General features: G+C 42.0%; 1 protein-coding gene across 1 annotated transcript in view; it reads right to left on the bottom strand.

The window, feature by feature from the left end:
• WWP2 (WW domain containing E3 ubiquitin protein ligase 2) overlaps positions 1–23,538 on the bottom strand; it is a 142,577-nt gene that overhangs the window by 35,728 nt on the left and 83,311 nt on the right. Inside the window, exon 8 of the mRNA XM_068992789.1 lies at positions 10,684–10,894. Coding sequence (XP_068848890.1) covers positions 10,684–10,894 — 211 coding nt within the window. The remainder of the gene's footprint in view (positions 1–10,683; positions 10,895–23,538) is intronic.

The following is a 23,538-nucleotide window of genomic DNA, read 5'->3' as shown; positions in this document are numbered from 1 at the left end:
AATTGGCTTAGCTAGAAAAATAGTTACCAAGAAGAATAAGACCTTTCTTCCATTACCTTTCTTTTTCTTTTCTTTTTTTTTTTTGATATCTACATTCTTCCTTTTAAAATTGGACTCCTGCTCGGATTAACTGTCCATGTGGGTCCTCCCTGATCTGTGACCTGGCCTAGCTGCTTTTCCTAGAGAACTCTCAACTCCTCCCTACCTGCACGGCTCCTCAGAATTCATACAAATCCCTCCCCTCCATTCCTGTGGCAGAGTCAGTCGATTCTATCGTCAATCAAATGAGCCTCCCGATTCTCCTCTCCCCTCTGTAGCTGCTGACCCACATAGATTAAGCCTTCTGACTGTCTTGGTTTGGTCTCCCCATGCCAAGAAAATGATACTGGCAGCGACCTTTCATCAGCACATCCCTGGCAGGGGTTAGGTTTCTGAACCTTATAAGCATCTTCTTCATGCTGAGATTAAAAGGCTTTTCAATGAAACTACCCATGGGTCTCGATACTGCATCCTGGTCACGTGGGTCACATCCTCTCCCACTGAATAGCTTTCTTTGATGCTCTCAGAAACTGTTCAAAAGCCCAAGCTCGATTCAGGTCCCTTCCCAACACATTGCTCCCTGGCCTTCAATGCGTAACATTCAGTTGGACCATTGACTACACAGGGTCTTTCTATTTGAAAGGACTTAAAAAACAGTCTCCAGTTTCAATTAATCTCTGTACTTTTTAAAAAACACCTAAATTCCCTTTGCTCCTATGGATTTTAACTGTCCTTTATTCAGTGTGTAATAGGGAAGAACACATCTGACTCCATATTAGATCTGTTTCTCTTACTTTAAACTGTGTGCTTAGTCATGTTGGCTCTGCACCTATTGTAAAAGAATGTTACACACAGTCTGAAATATACAGGATAGCCCATTCTCAAGGTTCTAACCTTTAAGAGTTCATTCATATAAAAAGTTTCAGAACAGAGAATAACATTTGTCTTGCTGGAGGTTTATAGGAACATCGTGACCTGACTTATGTGGAACAGCTGCAAGAACAAAGGATTCCAGCACTGAGAAGTCTGCAACAACTAACCATGTCCTTTCCTCACCTTGCCTTTGAAAGTGCTTTGCTGAAACCCTCTGGGGAGTCTGGGATTTTAGGGGGCACAAGCCACCCATCTTCTTGTATGGTTCTGCAATAAACCTTTCTCTGCCCTCCAAACCACAACGTTTAGGTATTGTCTGGCCTCACTGTGCATCAAACACATGACCTTGTGTTTGGTATTAATAACAAGTTGTATCTCTTCCATGCCCCAGTTCTCCCCCCAAACCATCATCATTATTAAAAAGGTAAAGGCAGAAAATCTCAATTTCATGATTAGGATGGCATGCAATTATTTCTATGTTATCTGAAAGGAAACTGTCTGGTTACCTGAACCACATTTTCTTGTGGAAATTTTCCTAAAAGGTCTTCAGGAAATCAGTTCTCAGTGACTTGCCATTACAGTGTATATTCAACCATCCTGATTAACACACATCTTGGTCAGATTCCCATAAGTTTGGACAGAATCACAGTTTCACCAAGAGTCAAATTAAATTGAGAAGGAATTTAAATCTGACAGTCCCCAAGTATTTTGGTTTAGGATCAGAGATGAATCACAAATTCTTACTAACAGCATTATAAACTTGTATTATTTATAATTTGTTAATAAACTTTATTAACACAAGCACTGGGCATTAGTGAAGCTGACTCTCATTCAAAATACACTCTCTTCGTCAGAAAACAAAGTCCTACCAGAGTACTTAGGTACCAGTAAACAAAAGATGCCTTGCTGGTTACTTAGACACAAACTAAACTTCAGAAAAATACACTGAAAGTATTCAGGTATTCTTAAAGCTGCCTATGTAGAGTTTCAACTTCTCTCAGGCAAACATTATAGGAAACTCATATTTTCTTACATTATGATCCTATAATAAATTTTAACTCTGAACCAAATCCCATTTATTCCCCAAGCTCTGGCCACTTCCTAGGTGAACCATAAGATTTATTTCCTCTGTAGGGACACTGTCAGGCTGTTTTATGAGTCAAAAATCTGTGTGCAGTGGAATACATCTCCTCGTCACTGTTTTCATTGCTTCAGGGGGGTCCTCTATAAACTAGGTAAGAAGTATGTTAAACTCAGACCTTCCCCCCAGAACCCTTCTCGAAACACTGAGCTTTACTTTAAATCCAAGCACACTAACCCCCTTTTTAAAACTATCAACAACCAGCACTTTATGCCCTCTAAGCATAGAGGGGCACAGTAGTAGCTACTGAGGACTTTGAATTAAGGTCTATTTTTCTCCTCCTTTTTCAACCATTCCGTTTTTTTTTTTTTTTTGCCTTGGAAAGGTCCACAAAGCCATCTTCTTCAATGGAAGATGACAACATTAAAAGATATGCTTTCACAGAGATGCAAGACAAGTGCTAGAGATGGTGTCTACTAAAAAAATTAAAAAATTTTTTAAAAATCAAATTTGCAGATTTTAAAAATTGTAGATAAGTTTGGTAATGTAGGGAAATAGTCACTCTTAAAAAATAGGTGAAGAGGGCTTCCATGGTAGATCAGTGGTAAAGAATCCACCTGGCAATGAAGGAGACAAGGGCTCAATCCCTGATCCGGGAAGATTCCACTTGCCGTGGAGCAACTAAGCCCATGGGTCACAACTATTGAGCCTGTGCTCTAAAGCCCAGGCGTCACAACTCCGGCGCCTACATGGCTGCAACTACTGAAGCCCCATGCCCGAGAGCCTGTGCTCCGCAGCAGAAGCCACTGCAACGAGAAGCCCACGCACCGCCACCAGAGAGCAGCCCCCACTCCCCACAGCTACAGAAAAGCTCAGACAGCAGTGCAGACCCAGTGCAGACAAAAATAAACCAATAAAATTATTTTTAAAAAACAGTTGGAGAGTGTAGGACAGATTGAGAAAGTAGCATTGACATACATACACTATTGTGTAAAACAGATAACTATCAGGAAGCTGCTGTATAACACAGGAAGCCCAGCCTAGTGCTCTGTGATGACCTAGAGGGGTAGAATGGAGGGGGTTGGGGGTAAGGAGACTCAAGAGAGAGGAGAGATATATATCATTATGACCGATTCGAGTTTATGTAAGCAGAGACCACCACAACAATGTAAAGCAATTATTCTCCAGTAAAAAAAAAAAAAAGTTGGTGGGGGACTTCCTGGTGGTCCAATCGTTAGGACTCCATGCTTCCAATGCAGGGGGAGCAGGTTCAATTCCTGCTAAGGAACTAGGGTCCTACAGGCTTCATAGCATGGCCAAAAAAAATTAAATTAAAAAAAAATTTAAGTGTTTAAAAGACATAGTTGATACGAACAAAAAATGGATATATACGCTCCCCAGGGCAATCTTGCAACTTGGTTAAAAACTTCTCCTACATAAACATCCTTTAATTCAGCAATTCTACTTCGAAGATACATCCTTCGGAAATAATTATGTGTCAAAGATTTAGCTGTAAGTGTATCTGTCACAGTACGTTGTAGCATGTTACAGAAAAACTGGAAAAAACCTAAATGCTTTAAAATGGAAAATTAGTAAATTATGTTAGTAAATATTCTATAATGAATATTCAGTCATTTAAAATATGATTTACAATATGCTGAGTGGAAAAAATAACATGCATAAGATAAACAAAATTTTGTTTAAAAATTATAAAAATACACTGCTGCTGCTGCTGCTAAGTCATCTCAGTTGTGTCCAACTCTGTGCGACCCCAGAGACGGCAGCCTACCAGGCTCTTCCATCCCTGGGATTCTCCAGGCAAGAACACTGGAGTGGGATGCCATTTCCTTCTCCAATAAAAATACACTATTGTTCATTAAATCTAAAATGCCACCAATTATAAGATTTTTAAACCAAGAAAGAAAGAAAAACTCTGCCAATTAAACTGTAACATTCTAATGCTTGTAAATCACATCTTGATTTTAAAGAAATTAAATGTGAAATAACGTACATATCAGAATCTACAAAACATGGGGGTCAGGGGGGAGTCACGTATGCATGTAAAATTTTTACATGATCAGAGTAAGGCAGCATTTCAGACAAGACACAAAAGGCGCGTGAAAAAGATGAACAAACTTGACTACTTAAAATTTGAACTCCTGTACAATAAAAAGCAACATAAAAAGGTTAAAAGACAAGCCACAGAAAATATCTGCAATGCACATAACTGAGAGGCAATTGGTATCCAGCACGTATTAAGAAATCCTGCAGATTATAACAACAGATAGCCAAACAGAAGAATTGACAGAAATATATGAACAGGCAATTCACAAGAAAAGAAACTCAAAAGCCAAATTTTAAAAAAATATAAAAAGCGGTTTAATCTCAAGGATAATGAAGAAAATTCAAAGTAAACTCAGCATGAGACAGCCCATTCACGTCCCTCAGACTGGCCAAAGTGAAAACTATCTGACAATTTTGTTTTAGCAGGAATGCTTATGTATGCTCATGGGAGTATGAATCGGTGAACTGACTCAAAAAGCAATTTGACAGCATCTACTAAAAGTGAAAACCTCCATCCTCCTACAAAGAAGAAATTCCAGTTTGAGTACCTGCCCTAAAGAAACAAACATGCACACAAAAAGGCAGGCACAGAAAACACTTCCCTGTAGCATTGTTAATTAAGGCAATTATAATATAAACAAACACAAGCATAAAATATGATTTTTATATTTATATATCTATCACATACATGGTAAATATAAATTTTAATTATAAAAATAAAATTTTATCTATTCATACAACAGAATACCATCGAGCAGTTTAAATGAATGTCCCCAGTTCCATGTATCTCTGTATATAGGGAATGGGATCAAGGAGGCATTCACAGGGACTTTAAACTTTATAATGTCTTCTTCATCAAGAGGTTAAAAAACAAGGTAAGGAGGAGGAGGTTTATACTAAATGCAGCATAATGCTAAAGTTTGATAAGACTGAGTTGGGGAGCCCACTATTCTTATTTGCATGCTTAAAATATTTTACAATTAAAAAAATAAAATTTAAAAGCATATGCCCTAAGATTATTAAATTTTGGTAGATGTATGTTTAATGTTTACATGTACATGTCGGTACATGTGGTCTTGGGCAAACCACTTAAGGTTTCCTCATTTGCAAAATAAGGGTAAAAGTAGTGTCGTAGCTCAGAGAGGGCAATGGCACCCCACTCCAGTACTCTTGCCTGGAAAATCCCATGGCGGAGGAGCCTGGTGGGCAGCTGTCTATGGGGTCGCACAGAGTCGGACACGACTGAAGCGACTTAGCAGCAGCAGCAGTGTAGGAGCTACTAGAGTGCCATGAAGACTGAAATAACCCACTTATGAAACCTAGCACTCCCAGCACACTGGAAGCATTTAACATGTGTTAACAATTACTAATGATCAGGCGAAAATAGATACAAGGTGCGTGAAAAATGCCAATGGTTACATCTAGGTGGGTGTCTGTTACTGTTGTTGTTCTGTTTCTTCTATTTTTTTCTCCCAATTTTTCAAAAAGAAACTATAAAAAATTGTAACAGCTATTGAGAATGAAAACACTTATCATTCAACAGCCACTTCTCACTCCATCTCTCTAGAAGCCAAGTACTATGCTAGGTGCTGGGAATACAAAAATGGAGGACACAGTAACACCAGCTCCTGAGGAGCTCTCAAGAAAGTGTAGTAAAAAGAAAATTCCTAATTACACACAAAAACATACATAGAGCAGGGTGAGAACTTCTCATGAGCCAGCCCTGACACAGAATCTTTGGAAACAAGCATTTCATTCTGAGATGAGGAGGAGGAAGCCAGTAACATGTACTATCTGGCATTACCTAAGCATGTAATAATCCTTGCAGAGTCAAGAACTAAACCATACTACTTAGCACAAAGGGACAGATTCTCCCAGTATAATCCTTTAATCCTTTGCTACTCAAAGTATGGTCTGTGGCTCACACTGTTACTGTTCAGTGACCAGAAAAGTTCAGAAGTTTGTAGGCTTTTAGAAACTTCTGTACCAATTTGACATTGCCACAACATGCAAATACATGATCTGTAGATCTATTTCGTTAAATAGAGGACCAAAGTAAGAGTTCATAAGAGACTGAAAAAAAAATTAAAACAAACAAAAACAGTGGGGAGAAAAAAAGGACTAGTTTTTCACAGACAGTTTGAAAAGCACTGTTTTAAAACTCCTTGGGTAAGGATCCTTGGCTAGCGACAAAATTGAGTTTGGAATGAAATTCAATGGCAGCAGCTGGTTTATAACTTAGCAGAGAAGCTGCAAATTCCAATGTCTCTTAAAGTGTCTCCACGAAGAAAACATCAAAGAACTCTTACCAGGCTGTCATCCTTGATAGTGTGTCAAGGACCACCTGGAGAAAGGACCTCTAGGTCTGCAGAATTGGACCTGGGGGTGGGGGGAGATGGCAAATCCAACAGATCCGAAGAACACCCTCCTCAACTAATTCTCCTGAGGCAGGAAACAGCCGGAGCAGCCAATGACTGCGGGAGGAGAGGGATGGTGTGAAATGGCAGTGCTGAGGTAAGCCGGCAGAGTCCAAACACAACGGCCTCCCTTATGTAAGGAACCACAGCGCGGCGCGGGCTGCCAGGCTGGAATAATGCGCCTCTGTGCACAAAGTCCTGGGCGAGCGGCGGGGCCCGCGACGCGCTTGGAGTTTATCTAAGCCATGTACACACGGTCTGTTAATGAGCATTTGGTCCCCAAAGTGGGCTCCTTGCTGATAAAAACCAGATGCAGGGCCAGCTAATCAAAGCAGGCCTCCCTCCCCGCTGCCCTTCACCCAAGCCACTATCTCACCACGTCTCTCGAGCCTGGCTGGCACCCGTTCCCTTGACAGGCGTTTGCAGCCTGAAAGCGCCACGCCCTTCCAATTGGCTTCTTTCTCGCTAATTAAATTAAAAGGTACAGAAGGCAGGAGGACGGTTTGGAGACCAGGAGAGAGGAAAGGGATAAAGGGTGTTCTGTTCGGACTGAGGCAGCCCAGGTTTCGGTGGCCTTCAGTCACTAAAACACAGGCGGATGTGACATCTTTATGACCAGTTGCATCTGCTGCAAGTTTCAGAAAGGCCATGTGGCAACTGGAAAAATAAGCCCTTGGCATCCCCAAGTGAACTGTGCCTGACTGCTCTGTGAAAGAGATGAAGGAGTTGAGAAGGTAAGGCTGGAAAGAGACAAGAGTCGGCTGGATGTCTCAAAAAAACCAGTCTAGCGTGGCTCACAAAGGCCACACAAAGGGGGAGACATGCTCTGCAGCGTTTCCCAGGCATGCAGATCCCTACTGGGCAGGAAGGAGCATCCCGACCCTGTGAGAGAGTCATACGTGAACCCAAAGCCAGACAGCCTAGTGAGGGACCCATTAAGGTCTTGCTCTTAGGAAAAAAATGTAAATCCTGTCATAGGTCCTCTTTATTTGAGGCATCAAAGAAGCAGAAAACATTCATCCAGGTGGAGAAAAAATATATATATACATATATATGGCATTTAGATTGATTCATTGCTGTTGCTCAGTCGTTCAGGCATGTCCAATTCTTTTGCAACCCCACGAACTGAAGCCCGCCAGGCTCCTCCGTCCATGGGATTTTCCAGGCAAGAATACTGAATTGGGTTGCCATTGACTCCTCCAGGGGATCTCCCCAACCCAGGGATGGAACGCATGTCTTCTACGTCTCCTGCATTGGCAGGCCAATTCTTTACCACTAAGCCACGTGGGGAATCCTCAAAAAACTGGTTCATTAATGCACTATAAGTATGTCTTGGGAGCTGACTTTGTGCCAGGCTCCTTGCCATCTTGGCATTTACAGCCCAGCTGGGTAGAGAGAGGCAGAACACGCAATTACACGTGTGAGAAGAACTGCAATATACACAGCGGTCTGACCTTGTGTGCTGGGGATTGAGGAAGGATTCCCAGAGCAAGTGCTGATTAATCTGAGACTTGAAGATGGATAGAAATTAACGGACAAAATGGTGAGGAAGGTTTCAGAGAGCGGTAACCAGCATAACAGTCCCCAACCCAGAGAAACGGTGCTATACTTGTCAAACTAAAATAAGTCATTATGGGTAAAGCTTAGAGAGCAAAGCAGAGCGTGTCTTCCATGGAAGGTTTGAGGGGTAGATGAGGCCTTGTCCTGCAGAGCTTTTTCAGGTCTTATTAAGGATTTGAGAACTGACTCCTAAAGACAAGAGGAAACCAGTGAGGCATTCTAGGTAGTGAAATGTTATGTTCAGAACTTTATTTAAAAGGTTAAAAGAGGTTCCCCTGACTCCTGAATGTAAGATACGAAGAAGGGAGGGATGATCCATCTTGTCTGGATCTCCTAAACTTGTAAGTAAGCTGCTAGGGTGGAGACGGCAGGTCTGTGAATTGGAAGGCTCGGGGTGGAAAGTGTGCCCTTTTTGGCTTGCCATCACAGAGCAGAGAACTGAAAGCCTGCCAGCTTCACCGCCACACACTCAGCACTGCCAGTGGTGATCGCCAGGCCCTGAGACAGCCCGCAGAGTACCAGGACTCCCAGTGGGCACCTGGAAGCCCCTCTGGGTGGCAAGACTGGGTCTCAATGCCCTTCTCCAGACCATCACTCGTGTTCAAGTGGGAAGCAGCCTCCTCAGACCTACCATCCCATTCTAAACGCTCCAGGGAGAAGATGCTGTTCAAACTCTACCCAGGAGAAGCGGTTCGGCCTCTGGTTGGGGTGGGTTGGGAGGCCAAGTAGGAAAACTAGCTTCTCTGAGCTGCTCTGACCGCCAGACTCAGAATAAAGAGTGTTTTCAGGGCCTGGAGTTTTCCAGCTGCCTGGAAACAGGAAGGGCCCAATCCAGGAGAACAGTAACCCTCACACACGCCCTACATAAAGACGCCTTGAGCCAGTAGCCCTAATTGCCTGTGACTGACACACGGGAGGGAAGCCCGCCTTCCAGGCTTTGCTCAGCGGAAAGCAAACAGGCTCCTGAGGCACCGGGCGGCCATCTTCTCTCCCTCTGCCAAAATGATCCCACTCTGCTCCTCCCAAATTATATACAGATTTCAAATTATAAACCAAACAAGGGTCTTTCGAGTATTCCTTACCACATACACGAGAAAACAAACAAAAAAAAAACCTCTGTAGGAAGAAGTTGCACAGAAGCAAGTAGTTATAAATCTTTTCACAAAATGAAAAATTTCACAGAAGACTTTGGAGCCACCTCTCAGTACCTCCTGATTCTCTATGGGTCTGAGGGATTAAAAACCATTTGTGATATTTTTCACGTATTCATCGTGTTTTGTTAAGAAATTTAAGTTGAGTTGTGTGCCAGATGCTAGGGATGCAAGATATAAGTGGTAAAAATCCCAAATGTCTTCAGATTTAGGATTTTTTGTTTGTTTGGACAATGGGGTTTTCTAAAGTGGCTGAAGAACAGTATGGTGTATTATACATCAGTATACCATCCTTCCCTTTTATCACAAGGGCTTCCCTGGTTCCAAGCTGATAACCAGGATGGGCAGTGAGACCGCATGGAATTGGCCCTGACAAGTGATTGGGAGCCCTGAGATAAGACTGTTTCCCAGTTCAGAACCATTCTCTTCTTTTATGATTCTTTCACAACCACTTCAAAAATATCATTCACCAGGTGTTAACACTCACCATTGGGTGAGGGCTTCACATACACTGTCTTATTGGAGCCCCTTAAAGAAATCAATCCTGACTATTCATTAGAAGGACTGATGCTGAAGCTGAAGCTCCAACACCATGGCCATCTGACGCAAAGAACCAACTTATTGGAAAAGACCCTGATAATGAGAAAAAATTGAGGGCAGGAGCAGAAGGGGGCGGCAGAGGATGAGATGGTTGGATAGCATCACTGACTCAATGGACGTGAGTTTGAGAAAACTCCAGGAGATGATGAAGGACAGGGAAGCCTGGCATGCTGCAGTTCACAGGGTCACAAAGAGTCAGACATGACTGAATGACTGAACAACAGCAAATTCCTGGGGAGGCAGTTATGCGTGATTATCACCTCTACCTTACCTAGATGGTAAGTCACTTGGGCAAGGTCATAAAGGGTCAAGTTAGGATTCAAATCCAGATCTACTTGATTCCCAGGTCCCTACGCTTCATTTCTTCTTGCTTTCGGCCTACTGGGGCCATCTTCCTGTCACCCAAGGCCTTTCGCATCAGATTTCATTCTGAACGAAAAGGTGGCAGGAAAACTATGAGTCCACGTTAACATCAGCCCCAGCCATGGAAAAACATACAGTAATACTCAGGGCCTAAAGCCCTCCATGGGCCATTGAGATAAAATTCAAGGGAGAAAAGCTGTTTTCTAGGCAGGATCTGGGCAAACCCAGTGATTCTGGAGGGCAAAATGAGCTCCTTGTTCCATAACAGCCACACTCTTTGAGTCGAGCTGTTCATTTCAAGTCACTGTATAAGGTAGCATTGATTCAGCCCCAGATGATTTAGGTCTTTTTCAAGATTTATGTAGAATGAGCAGTCCTTCCACACCTTCCTCGCTCCTATGCATGGCAGCCTCCCCAGGGACTGCTAGCCACCAGGTAATGAATAAGCACGTTGTTTCTGCCCTAGTGAAGGAGCCCCAGTTGGTTTTTTTCTAGGGGGTCAGGGGGTGCTGTGGTGCGACAGAAGGCTACTCACCCAGCAGGCAGAGCATCGGGGGCCTGGGCAGCTGCGGGGAACTGCTGAGTGCCTGAAGTGCTGGGCTCCTCCCCTTCGGCCGGCGTGGCCGTGGCAGGGATAGCCGCAGTGGTGGGGTTCGGGGTCACACTGGACACTGCAACAGGCGGGGACACCACGCCAACAACAGACAGTTCTTCGGGATCGGTGGTTGCAGTGGGTTCGTCATTCACTGAAAATACAGAAATGGTATTTTAGAGATCAACTCAGCACTGTGTTCACATTTACCAGGTTTCTCACTTAGTGGTATAACACAGAACCTACGAGGGTACCACAAATGTTACCCAGTGGTAGCACAAGGTTCTACAGAACATAATACTGGAAAAGACAGCAAGTCAGTAAGAGCCTGCGAGGGAAAAAAAAAGGAAGATGGATCTGAAATAAACAGATTATTAAATATTACCTCCTTTATATAACTTTATTAAAATTTTCTGACACACTATGGTTACATTTATTGCAATAAAAGCAGCAGGAAAGTAAGGCACCAGGGAAGTGTGTTAGTGATACATGGAGCATAGTCAAGGCCAAAGTCAAGTTTATAGGGTTTTCTTTAAACTTGTCACTTGTCTGCTAGGTACAAATAAATATCACCTTCTTTCAAAAAGCTCCATTCACACTAAGAGGTAGTAAACTTTGAGTAATGTGCTTGTTCTTTTAAAGATACATACTCAAAGTGGGGAGCAAAGATTAACAGCCTACACAGAAAAGATGGCATTCAGAGATAAGGGACTTGTCTCCAAGGGAACAAAGATAGAAGTGAAATGAGCTGATTCCTGAGTCTCCTCATTTCTCCAGGTCTTTGATGATCACTCATGTTCACAAGGACCCCAAGGCACTGCAATATCCTCTCACTCAGAAAGGAACCAAACATGGTCTCAAACATTTAAAATTCTTTGAAAATGGATAAGCCATAAATATACAGAGAATTTTCCACATATGTGATTTGGGCTTCCCTGGTGGCTCAGACAGTAAAGAATCCACCTGCCGATGCAGGAGACCTGGGTTCAATCCCTGGGTTAGGAAGATCCCCTGGAGGAGGGAATGGCTATCCACTCCAGTATTCTTGCCAGGAGAATCCCATGGACAAGAGGAGCCTGGCGGGCTACAGTCCATGAGGTCGCATTGAGTTGGACATGACTGAGTGACTAACATATATGTATATTTACACTAGAATTCCATAGGAAAACCCCTTGGTTTAGCCTCATCTTCTAATTCAGAAACTCTTTTTGGTGTTTCCTAATGGCCATCCAGATCCTTATTGAACATGTCTTCTAAGAAACAGCTCACTATAGAGCCATTCCATTGTTTTTTTTAACTTTTTATTTGTATTGGGGTATAGCTGATTAACAATGCTATGATAGTTTCAGGTATCTGATAGAACAGCAAAAGGAGTCAGCCATACATATACATGTATCCATTCTCCCGCAAACTCCCCTCTCGTCCAAAGAGCCATTCCACTGTTGAACAGAAATAGCTACCAGAAAGACTTTCCTTATGTTAAACTGAATTCCACTAGATGGTTTTAATCCCCATGCTCTCAAGCAATACAGAATAAATACCTGGCCACCCTGTTTCTCATTCACTTTCTCTGTTCCAGTAAAAGGCCTACCATTTCTTTAATGTCTCTAGGTCACGCCATAGTCTAACAGCTTGGCTGCCCTTTTCTAGTTATCTTCTCTTGCCTTTATTTCTAAATAATGAGATCACCAACTGAACATAATAAATGAGACAATATCAGACCAGCAGAGTTAGATTCCCAATATAAATGATAACAGCAATGTTTAAAGAACACCAGTATGTACCAGACAAAGTACAAAGCCTTTTAGATGATCTCATTTAAGCCTTATACACAACCCCATTTTACAGTTGGGGAAACTGAAGCCCAAAGAGGTTAAATAAACTTCCAAGGTCATAGGGCACCTAATTCACACCCCTGCTGTCTGCCTTCAGAGCCTGAACCACTCACTTGCTACACACTACTTCTTCCTCTCTGCACATCCTCTGAGGTGACCCAGGATTATACCTCAGAAGCAACCACATGATCCTGTCGGCTAACGTAAGATTGGTTGTCAGCTGAAACTATAATTTCTTCACATGATATGATGCCAAGCTTGATCTGAACAGCAAAGAGCCTAAGAACCACCTGTGATTAATTTAAATAATCTGCTTTCTCTCCAATATATTAAATATTGTCTGATATGCAGAGTAAATTAGTTAATAAACAACTTTATTTTGTGCAACTGATGCTTCCCCAACATAAATCCAAGAATTTTTATTTATATTCCCAGTATCTTGGTTGAGTTAGTAAAACACAACAGATGGCAAGTCTCTTTACACAAAATATATAAATTTTACTCAATTTCAATTTAAAACACCATGACTTTTTTGAGAACCAAATACATTTATTCAATAATTTATAAGGAAAACTAAATACAGAAGAATAGCCATAAACATTCTAGAGATGAAGAGTCTTGTGTGTATGAGGAAGTAGGGGCAGGGGTGTTCTCCAAAGTATTAGCTGACACATACTATTAAGTTACAACAGCTAAAACAATGTGGCACTGATACATGAACAGACAGATGTCGATTAAATAAACAAGAAAGTTCAGAAACAGAATTAAATACACACTGGAATTAAGTACTTCAGTATATGACAAAGGTGACATCTTAAATTCCTACAGAAAAGACAGACTGTTCAGTAAACTGTACTATGGCAAGTGGGTAGTGTACTAGACAAAAACTGAGTTACATCCCTATTTCACTCCTTACATCAAAATCAACTCCAGACAGACCAGAGATTTTGACATAAAGAGGAAACCATGAAGGAACTAAAAGAACATAGGGGAGAATACTTTTATAATCTCAAAGCAGAAAAGAGTATTTAAGGTAGCATACAAAATCTATCAATAAAAGTAATATTCTGTGCTTCCACTGGTCAGGGAACTTGGATCCCACAAGCCATAAGACATGGCCAAAAATAAATTAATTAACAAAATGACCCCCCAAAATCTAAAAGTCATAAAAGATTGATGAATTCAACTATATTCATTTTTTAATTGAAATGGCAAAAAAAAAAAAAAAAGCAAAAGCAAAATTAGAAGAAAAAACAATGAACTGGGAAAGATCATTATCAACTCATATTACAGACCAGTGGCTAATTTCTTTGATATGAAAAAAGCTTCTACAAATCAACAAGAAAAAAAAAAATGCACAAAGACACTTCACAGTGAACGAAATACTAATTACCCCATACATATGAAGTACTCCCATCAGGGGGCACAGAATGTCTGTTGTCTCTCCTGCAATGTTACCAGCCATTGATGATTATTGCCTGAATCCACTAATTGGTGAGGGACTGCAAAACAGTAATAATCTATCATGCCTCTAAAGAGGAATTTGACCATATCAACTATTTGGTGGACTTCCCTGGTGGTTAAGAATCCACCTTGCTATGCAGTGGACACCATTCGATCCCTGGTGATGCCACAGGGCAACAAACCAGCACACTGCAACCACTGCAGCCTGCCCGCGTTAGAGTCCACACTTTGCAACCAGAGAAGCCACCGTGATGAGAAGCCCATGCACCACGACTAGAGAGGAGCCCCTGCTCTCTGCAACTAGAGCAGCAAAGACCCAGCACAGCCAAAAATAAACCAATAAATGTATTTTTTTTTTAACTATTTGGCTACCTCAAGGTTCAGTTTGTGAAGAAAAAGAAGGAGAATAGTTGGAGTATTTCCTTTTATTTACCAGTTTTCAGAAGAATAAGCAGATACTCTCACATCCTCCCAAAAAAGTGAAATTTTATTGTTTAAAAATCATTATGAATTCTTGGATTTAAATATGTTTCAAGTATTTCATTCATGCTGGGAAAGATTGAAGGCAGGAGAAGAAGGGGATGACAGAGGATGAAATGGTTTGATGGTATCACTGACTCAATGAACATGAGTTTGAGCAAGCTCTGGGAGATGGCGATGGACAGGGAAGCCTGGAGTGCTGCAGTCCACGGGGTCACAAAGAGTCGGACACAACTGAGCAACTGAACAACAAAAAGTATTTCAATCTGCTGTGATTACTGTTCTTATTGGAACTAAAACTGTTTCCTTCTTTGACTGGGGTTAACAGGAGACTGAAGGGGCAAAGATTTTCAAGCCAGTTTCAAGTTTTTCGGAAAAAATTCTAAGATGATTTAAGTGGGAAAGTGAAGAACAGCAGGTATATTGTGCTAACATTTATGTGTATACGTTCAAATAATACATATGGACATGCTTGTATATTCAAATTGGAAAGAATTATAAGAAACAGAACAGGGACTGCCTCTGGGGAGGGAAGGGGAGGCTGGAGGACGAGAACAGGAAAGAGACTTTCTGTACACTGTTTAAGCTTTTTTACTTTTGTATAAAGTGTTGACAACATGTATTTACTGCTTATTAAAAAATTACAATGAAATTGTCAACCAGGAAAAGAATAAAACCAGAGCCTTGTGGCATGCCAGTGGAAAAGACTGTCCAGTCAATACTATTTGGATTTGACCATCTGTGCAGCTGCAAATCTAGTTACAAGGGTTCCCACCAGGACTGAGTCTGTGCACAGAGCTATCTGAGAGCCTGTGATTTACCAGAGTCATTCATCTGTTTAAGAGTTTTGTGCTATCTCAAGTTTGGATTGGAGACAAAATATGAAAGCCAGATATCCTAGCATTGCAACTTTACACGTCCATGCTTATCCTCTCTGCTCTCAATCAACTGTGTGTGTGTATGTACAGACATACATCAGAGTTATTGCAGGTGTGATTCCAGATTACCACAGTAAAGCAAATATCATGATAAAGCAAGTCACATAATTTTTCTGCTTGCCAAGGGCATATAAGTTATATTTACACTATACTGTCCCATCACTTCATGGGAAATAGATGGGGAAACAGTGGAAACAGTGTCAGACTTTATCTTTGGGGTCTCCAAAATCACTGCAGAGGGTGATTGCAGCCATGAAATTAAAAGACGCTTACTCCTTGGAAGAAAAGTTATGACCAACCTAGACAGCATATTGAAAAGAAGTGACATTACTTTGCCAACAAAGGTCCGTCTAGTCAAGGCTATGGTTTTTCCAGTGGTCATGTATGGATGTGAGAGTTGGACTGTGAAGAAAGCTGAGCACCGAAGAATTGATGCTTTTGAACTGTGGTGTTGGAGAAGACTCTTGAGAGTCCCTTGGACCGCAAGGAGATCCAACCAGTCCATTCTGAAGAAGACCAGCCCTGGGATTTCTTTGGAGGGAATGATGCTGAAGCTGAAACTCCAGTACTTTGGCCACCTCATGCGAAGAGCTGACTCATTGGAAAAGATTCTGATGCTGGGAGGGATTGGGGGCAGAAGGAGAAGGAGACGACAGAGGATGAGATGGCTGGATGGCATCACTGACTTGATGGACGTGAGTCTGAGTGAACTCCAGGAGTCGGTGATGGACAGGGAGGCCTGGCGTGCTATGATTCATGGGGTCGCAAAGAGTCGGACACGACTGAGTGACTGAACTGAACTGATACTCTATCAAGTGTACAATAGTATTATGTCTTAAAATATAATGTGCACTTTATTGCTAAATTGCTAACCATCAACTCTTTTGCTGGTAGAGAGTTTGAAATATTGCAAGAACTATCAAAATATGACAGAGACACAAAGTGAGCATATGCTGTTGGAAAAATGGTGCCACAGATTTGCCCTGAGGCAACATTGCCACAAACCTTCAATTTGCTTAAAAAAAATTTTTTTTAGTTATCTGTGAAGTACAATGGGCTTCCCTGGTGACTCAGTGGTAAAGAATCCACCTGCCAAGCAGGAGATGCAGGAGACATGGGTTCCATCCCTGGGTCAGGAGGATCCCCTAGAGAAGGAAATGGCAGCCCATTTCTACTATTCTTGCCTGGGAAATCCCATAGACAGAGCCCAGCAGGCTACTGTCCATGAGGTCACACAGATTCAGACACAACTTGGCAACTAAACAACAAATGAAGCATAATAAAGCAAAGCGTGATAAGATAAGGTATGCCTGTATATATACACATGTTCTTGGAACGTAAGGGCTTGGAATTTCAGAATTAAATCCACCCCGTCGCAGCTTATAGTCAGGAGAAACCAAATTTCAGACACTTCAGTTACTGCCCCATGGTCACCCTAGTAAAACAGTGACAGGGCACGATCCTGAACCACGACTTAATGTAGAGAGAAAAACTGGACTGTCAAAGACGAGGAGCTAGAATTTCACCACCCCTTAGAGAAATGCTGTATGTTACTTTTAAGCTCTATTCAATATAGCCAGTGTTCTCTCTTAATCCTAATTATCTGATGTACACAACTTATCTGTCCCAAAGGACGGTATCCTTCTTGAGAATGAGGGAAAATTTGTTTCCTTTGTTTTTGGCTGCTTTTACTCTCTACCTCCTATGTTCTTGCCTCCATCCCTCTGCTCACCTCAGCCCCGCTTCTTTACAGGCTCTTCCTACTGCTTCAGCCCAGACGGGTCCCTCTGCAGAGCCCACAGTACCTGTGGTCTCAGCTACTCAGCCACACAGTCCCTGTGACATCTACTGTGTTAGCACTTGGCAGACTGTGTCTTTTCAGCTTCTTTCCCTGAAACAGACTATAGGGCAGAGGCTTATTTTATATTTTTTTATACAGTCATAGCACTTAGTAAAATAGCATTTGATAAACATTCATTGAACAAATACTTATTTAATAGGACTAATAATCTAGCAAAAGATATCTGAAATAAATGTGCCTCACATTTGGATAACACTATCATTGCAAAGCAGGTTCTTTTTAAAATTTTGAAATTCGGGAATAACTGCAAATTTATAGAAAAGTTGCAAACACAGTACAAAGATAGCATGCCCTTCATCCATGCTATATAATATTACTACCTTGATTAACTATGGCACATTTGCCAAAGCTAAAAAAAAAAAAAAACATTAGTACATTACTATTAATTAAATCCCAGACTTTATCTGGGTTTCACCAGCTTTTCCACTAATGTCCTTTTACTATTTCAAGATCTAATCCAGGATCCCATGCTGCTTTTCACAAGTTCACTCTCATGAGCTCCATTTTCTTCCTAATAACCCCATAAGAAAAGTGGTATTATCCCCATTTTACTGAAGGTAAAATAGAGGCTCCCAGAAGTACCATTTAGAGAGGTGGCAAGCAACTAGCAGAAACAGCACTCAAATCCAGAAGACCACTAAACAAACACAATGGAAGGGTTTGGGGGAAAGAGAAACAGAGATGGCTTAGATGGCTCTCACATATGGGAAGAAAAGCTGGGTACCGAGATGAGAGGGTAAATGGGGTAAGGAGGCAAAATGCCTGATTTCTGCAACTGTGGGTGTTTCACAAAGTTCCCTCTGTGATGCTGGTTAAACACTGTGACTTTATGAATCAGATATTCATTGAGGGCTCAGACATACTCTAGTCACAGTTAGCCAAAAAGAGATCAGGAATTGGAAATTCCTCTGCTTAATCCTAGACACGCTGCCAGCTCACTGTGTGTTCCAAGATCTTTAGGTGTGTGTGTGGTGCAGCACAGACTCTCACTGTACACACACGTCTTTTCAGTCCCCTCACTCGGGTGTGGAAAAGGCGCCTGCCAACAATGGAAGCTTTTTAAATGGAAGACCAGCTCATAACATATGACACAAGGTAAAGCAGTCAGTATGTCTCACCCGTGAAACCCAAGCAATGCCTTCCAATGCAACTGATCAACTCAGCTCTTCATGAGACCAACCAAAACTAGAAAAACAGTTCATAACTAGCATGACATGGTGGTGGGTGAGGATTATATAAAGAAAAGCAATTAAATTAGATGGAAAAAGGAAAACTTGAAAATGGATAAAGTCACACTATGTCACCTGATGGGAATGTTCCATCTTGGTCAATACATAGATTCAGACAATTTCCATTTACCTTCCACCAATTTTTTAAAGGCTTCTCTGGCAGGCTACAGTCCCCATGGGGACTGCAAAAGAATCCGACATGACTGAGCGAGTTACACCTTCATTTATTTTTCAAGTTCCTAAGCATTCAAAGTCTGAAATTTGTTTTGAAAAAAGCATATCATGGAGAAAAAGCAGTAAGATGGGACTAGCCTTTCCAGGCATTAAAAAAACATGTCGATACTCGAAATCATACAAGACTGGTTTAAGACCAGAGATAAACAGGATAAGTAAAGAGTCCAGAAATGAATACTCACTGCATATAAGAATATAAGAATATAGTAAGTGATAAACACAAAGCATCACCACAATTTAAAAAAAAAAGCAACTAATGTTCATAGGATAATAGGATCTCACTACAGGGAAAAATTAATTGAAACTCAGCCTTCATTATGCATATAATATGAATGTATACATACATATGCATATACGGATATGCCACTATAATTTCTGGTAGGATAGTTTACCATGAACAAAAAACGTAAAACAGAAGAAAATATTTATTCCATCTGGAGAAGGCAATGGCACCCCACTCCAGCACTCTTGCCTGGAAAATCCCATGGACGAAGGAGCCTGGTGGGCGCAGTCCATGGGGTCGCTAAGAGTCGGACACGACTGAGAGACTTCACTTTCACTTTTCACTTTCATGCATTGGAGAAGGAAATGGCAACCCACTCCAGTGTTCTTGCCTGGAGAATCCCAGGGACAGGGGAGCCTGCTGGGCTGCTGTCTATGGGGTCACACAGAGTCGGACACCACTGAAGTGACTTAGCAGCAGCAGCAGCAGAGACAAGAGAGAATCTTCTCACTATGGAAGCAAAAGTTGAAATTTCAAACAGTTTTAAAAAAATGCTCAGGCACAATTTTTTTAAGTTAACTACTTTTCTAGAAAAACCACAGAAAATGAGATAAAAGGCAAAACAAAAATATAATAAAAACAATAATCATAAAAATAACCAGTAAAACTTGTGTACCTAGATATTTTACACACATTAGGATGACTAAGTATTAAAAGAAAAAAACAAGTGTTCACCAAGATGTGGGAAAATTGGAACCTTCATCCACTGCCCGTGGGAGAAGAGTGCAGCTGCTGTGGAAAACAGTTTGCAGGTTCCTCAAAAGCTAAACACAGAATTACCATATGAGCCATCAACCCTCCTCCAAGGTGTACAGCCAAAGAACCAGAGCACACTCAGACAGAGACTCAGGCATCCACAGTCACCACAGCAGCAGCACAACAGCCAGAGGAGGACACAACCCAAATGTCTATTAGCAGATGAACGGATGCATTAGATGTGGTGAACACACACGGTGGAATATCATTTAGCCTGGAAAAGGTACAAAACCCTGACACTTGTTACAACATGGGTTAATCCTGAAAACACTATGCAAGGGAAATAAGCCAGAGTCAAAAGGACAAATGATTCCACGTAAAACATGAAGTACCTAGAATAAGCAAATTCAGAGACATAAAGTAGAACACAGAGGACTCCCTGGTGGTCCAGCAGTTAAGAATCCACCTGCATTGGCAGGTGGGTTCAATCCTTGGTCTGGGAAGATTCCACATGCTGAGGGGCAGCTAAGCCCATGCGCTGCAACTACTGAAGCCCGCACACTCAGAGCCTGCACTCTGCAACAAGAGAACCCACTGCGTGAGAAGCCCATACCGCAACTAGAGCAGACCCTGCTCACAACTAGAGAATCCCGTGCAGAGCAACAAAGGCCCAGGGCAGTCCTAAATAAATAAGCAAAAATAATGTAGGACAGAGGTTTCCAGGGGATGGGGGCACAGAACAGAAGGAAGGGAGAATGCTTTTGGGTGAAGGGTACAGAGTTTCAGTTTGGGAAGATGAAAAGTTCTGGAAAAGGACAGTGATGAAGCTGCACAACACTGGGAATACACTCAATGCTACTAAATTATTTACTTAACAATGGCTTAAATGGTAAGTTTTATGTTATGCGTATTTTACCACAATTTTACTAAAAAGACTATATAAATCTCTAAAGTTAACCTCTATAACTCTACAAGTCAAATAACTGAACACTATCAAAGAAGTCACATAAGAGAAAAGCAACTGATCACTGTAGAAACACAATAAGCTTAAACGATGAGGTGGGACTCTATACCTGTTAGCAAAATGACAAACTAGTATTTACAAGGTCAAGGAAAAAATAAGCTTCATATGCCACGAGGAAAATTTTACAATGCCTTGGCATATATGATTATTATAACACCAGATTTAGGCAATCTGGTAACACACTTCAGATTTTTAAAAGTTCACATCCTTTGACTCAGGGCTTCCCTCGTAGCTCAGTCGGTAAAGAATCTGCCTGCAGTGCAGGAAACCCGGGTTCGATCCCTGGGTTGGGAAGATCCCCTGGAGAAGGAAACGGCAACCCACTCCAGTGTCCTTGCCTGGAAAATCATGGACAGAGGAGCCTGGAGGGCTGCAGTCCATGGGGTCGCAAAGAGTCAGGCACAACTGAGCGACTAACACTACTTACTTATCCTTTGACTCAAGACCTTCATTCCAGAAGAAACCAAGTTGTGTGTAAAGATGTTTACATCAGGATTTACTTATATGTAAGAGAAATGCACAGGGACTGAGAAATGGTTATATGAGTTATGGCATATTAACTGATAAACAGTATGAAACCACTAAAAAAAAGTAAACAGAAAGACCCTGAAACATGGACATGTGTATCAAAAATAATGACATGAGGACCTCCCTGGAGGTTAAGACTTTGCCTTCCAATGCGAAGGTGAGAGTGAAGGGATAAGGGTTCAATCCCTGGTCAGGGTGCTAAGATCCCACATGCCTCTCGGCCAAAAAACCAAAACATGAAACAGAAGCAACAGTGTAACAAATTCAGTAAAGACTTTAAAAATGGTCCACAACAAAAACATCTTTAAAAAAAAAATAATGAAATGCAGAAAAGAACGTCTATCCATGCTACATAATTATAACCATATGAAATTATTTGCCAGGCTAACATCGAGAGCCTACTATGTACTGGTACTGTGCGAGACATGCTATATGTCTTACATAGTTTATTCCTTATAACAAGCCTAGGAGATATAAACTCTTGTCCTGATTTTATTAATTAGAAATCTAAGGGCCATCAAGTCCCTGGGCGTTATACACATGCTGCACATGGGGATGTAGAATCGGGGTGTGACTCCCGACCTTATATGCATGGAATCACATTTAAGGGAGAATTGAGTGAGAGATATAATTTTTGGAAAGGGATAAAGTTTTCAATTTAAAAATTAGAAAGTAAATCATTGCACACAAGTCTCAGTAAAGTGCCATGGCATTGTCCTAGACCCCGATTCCACCACTTCTAAAACCTTAGAAATATTATATTTATACAGACAGGCTGCCATTCACCTTCTTTTTATAAAAAATGGATACTTTATAGTTGTGACAACGTGAAAAAACCACCTGGAACTCGGCTCCCTTTTTGCCCCAGATGTCTTTTTCATGCACAGCTGCAGAGCACAGCCAAAAACAGGCTTGCTAAATAAATCTTGTGGGTCCCTGGAAACCTTCCCTGGAGGCACGGCTCACTACCACCACCATTTTGGAACCAGTCCTCACAGTTCGAACAGAGACATATTGAGGGATGGAGGTGTCCTCAGTCGGAGCCACAACCCCCTTGTTGTTTTGCGCTGCCAAAGAGAGGGGGCTCCTGTCTGCTCCCCAAAGGAAAACTGAGATCTTTCTGTACCCTTTGGATAGACATTAAAAAGCCTACCAGGTCCAGGCTGGCTGTGAGGCATGGTGAACCATCTTCAGAGCAGAAAAGAGAGAGAGACAAGACAGGGGACAAGGCCTTGGTATTTGAACAGGCAGAAATCCCTAACGTGCAATGACTGTCTTTCACAGACGGGTTTGGGAGCGGTTTGGACATTCAGACACAGCACCATAAAACATCTCTAAGGCAGTTTGGGGTTACAGATACTTGGCTTTCAGAAGACGTGGCTGGCACCTGCCTCGTCTGCTGAAATACATAATGTTCCTGGAGATAAGGACAATATGCGAAGGTACCTAAAAATAAGCCAAGGGGAAACACAGACCTGTTTAAACATCCAAGGAGACTGACTCAAAGATCGTAACCATAGAAATGTAATTTTACCCATAGCTGGGTTGTTTTTTTTTTAATGTGGATTTTTTTTTTAAAGTCTTTATGGAATTTGGTACATTATTGCTTCTGTTTAATGGCTTGCTTTTCTGGCCACAAAGCATAGGAGATCTTAGCTCCCCTACCAGGGATTGAGTACACCCTGTAGGGTGCCCATAGTAGGGACCTACTCCTACCCATAGAAGGGAATTGTCTTTATAAGACAAGCAGAGATGGCTGAGGGAGACCAGCATCACAAGAATGGAGGCCCCTGGAAGGACACAGAGGCTGGTATCATGGCCATGGCATCGAGGTCACAGCTGATTCCAAAAGCCAGTTCCCCGCCCATTTGTGAACACCTGCCCTCTTCTAAGGGTGACTTGCTTTTCTGAGAAGCATGTTTACTGGCGCCCATGGTGCTCACCTGGTTTTCTCCGGCATGGCCCATGGCCACCACCTTGCCGTCTCCACCACACAGATGGGAAGCCAGGCCACCCTTGGCTTCTGTGACTGGCAATGCCAGTGCCTGGACACAGTGACTGGCACAGGAGTGCCAGGTGGGTCGAGACGGCAGCCCAGCCACTCATCCTCCTCACCTCCAGTGTTTCCTCGTCCTCAAGGCTCAGGGCCAGCTGGCCAACTCAGTTCCTGCAGGCAGGTCCCAAACTCCAGAGAGAAAGTCAGGCCACCTCATAGACAGTGAATCT

Source organism: Capricornis sumatraensis, chromosome 20 (assembly GCF_032405125.1).
Source record: "Capricornis sumatraensis isolate serow.1 chromosome 20, serow.2, whole genome shotgun sequence".
Taxonomy (NCBI): Eukaryota; Metazoa; Chordata; class Mammalia; order Artiodactyla; family Bovidae; genus Capricornis; species Capricornis sumatraensis.
Note: the sequence above shows the minus strand (reverse complement) of the source record. Positions and strands in the feature narration are given on the sequence as shown.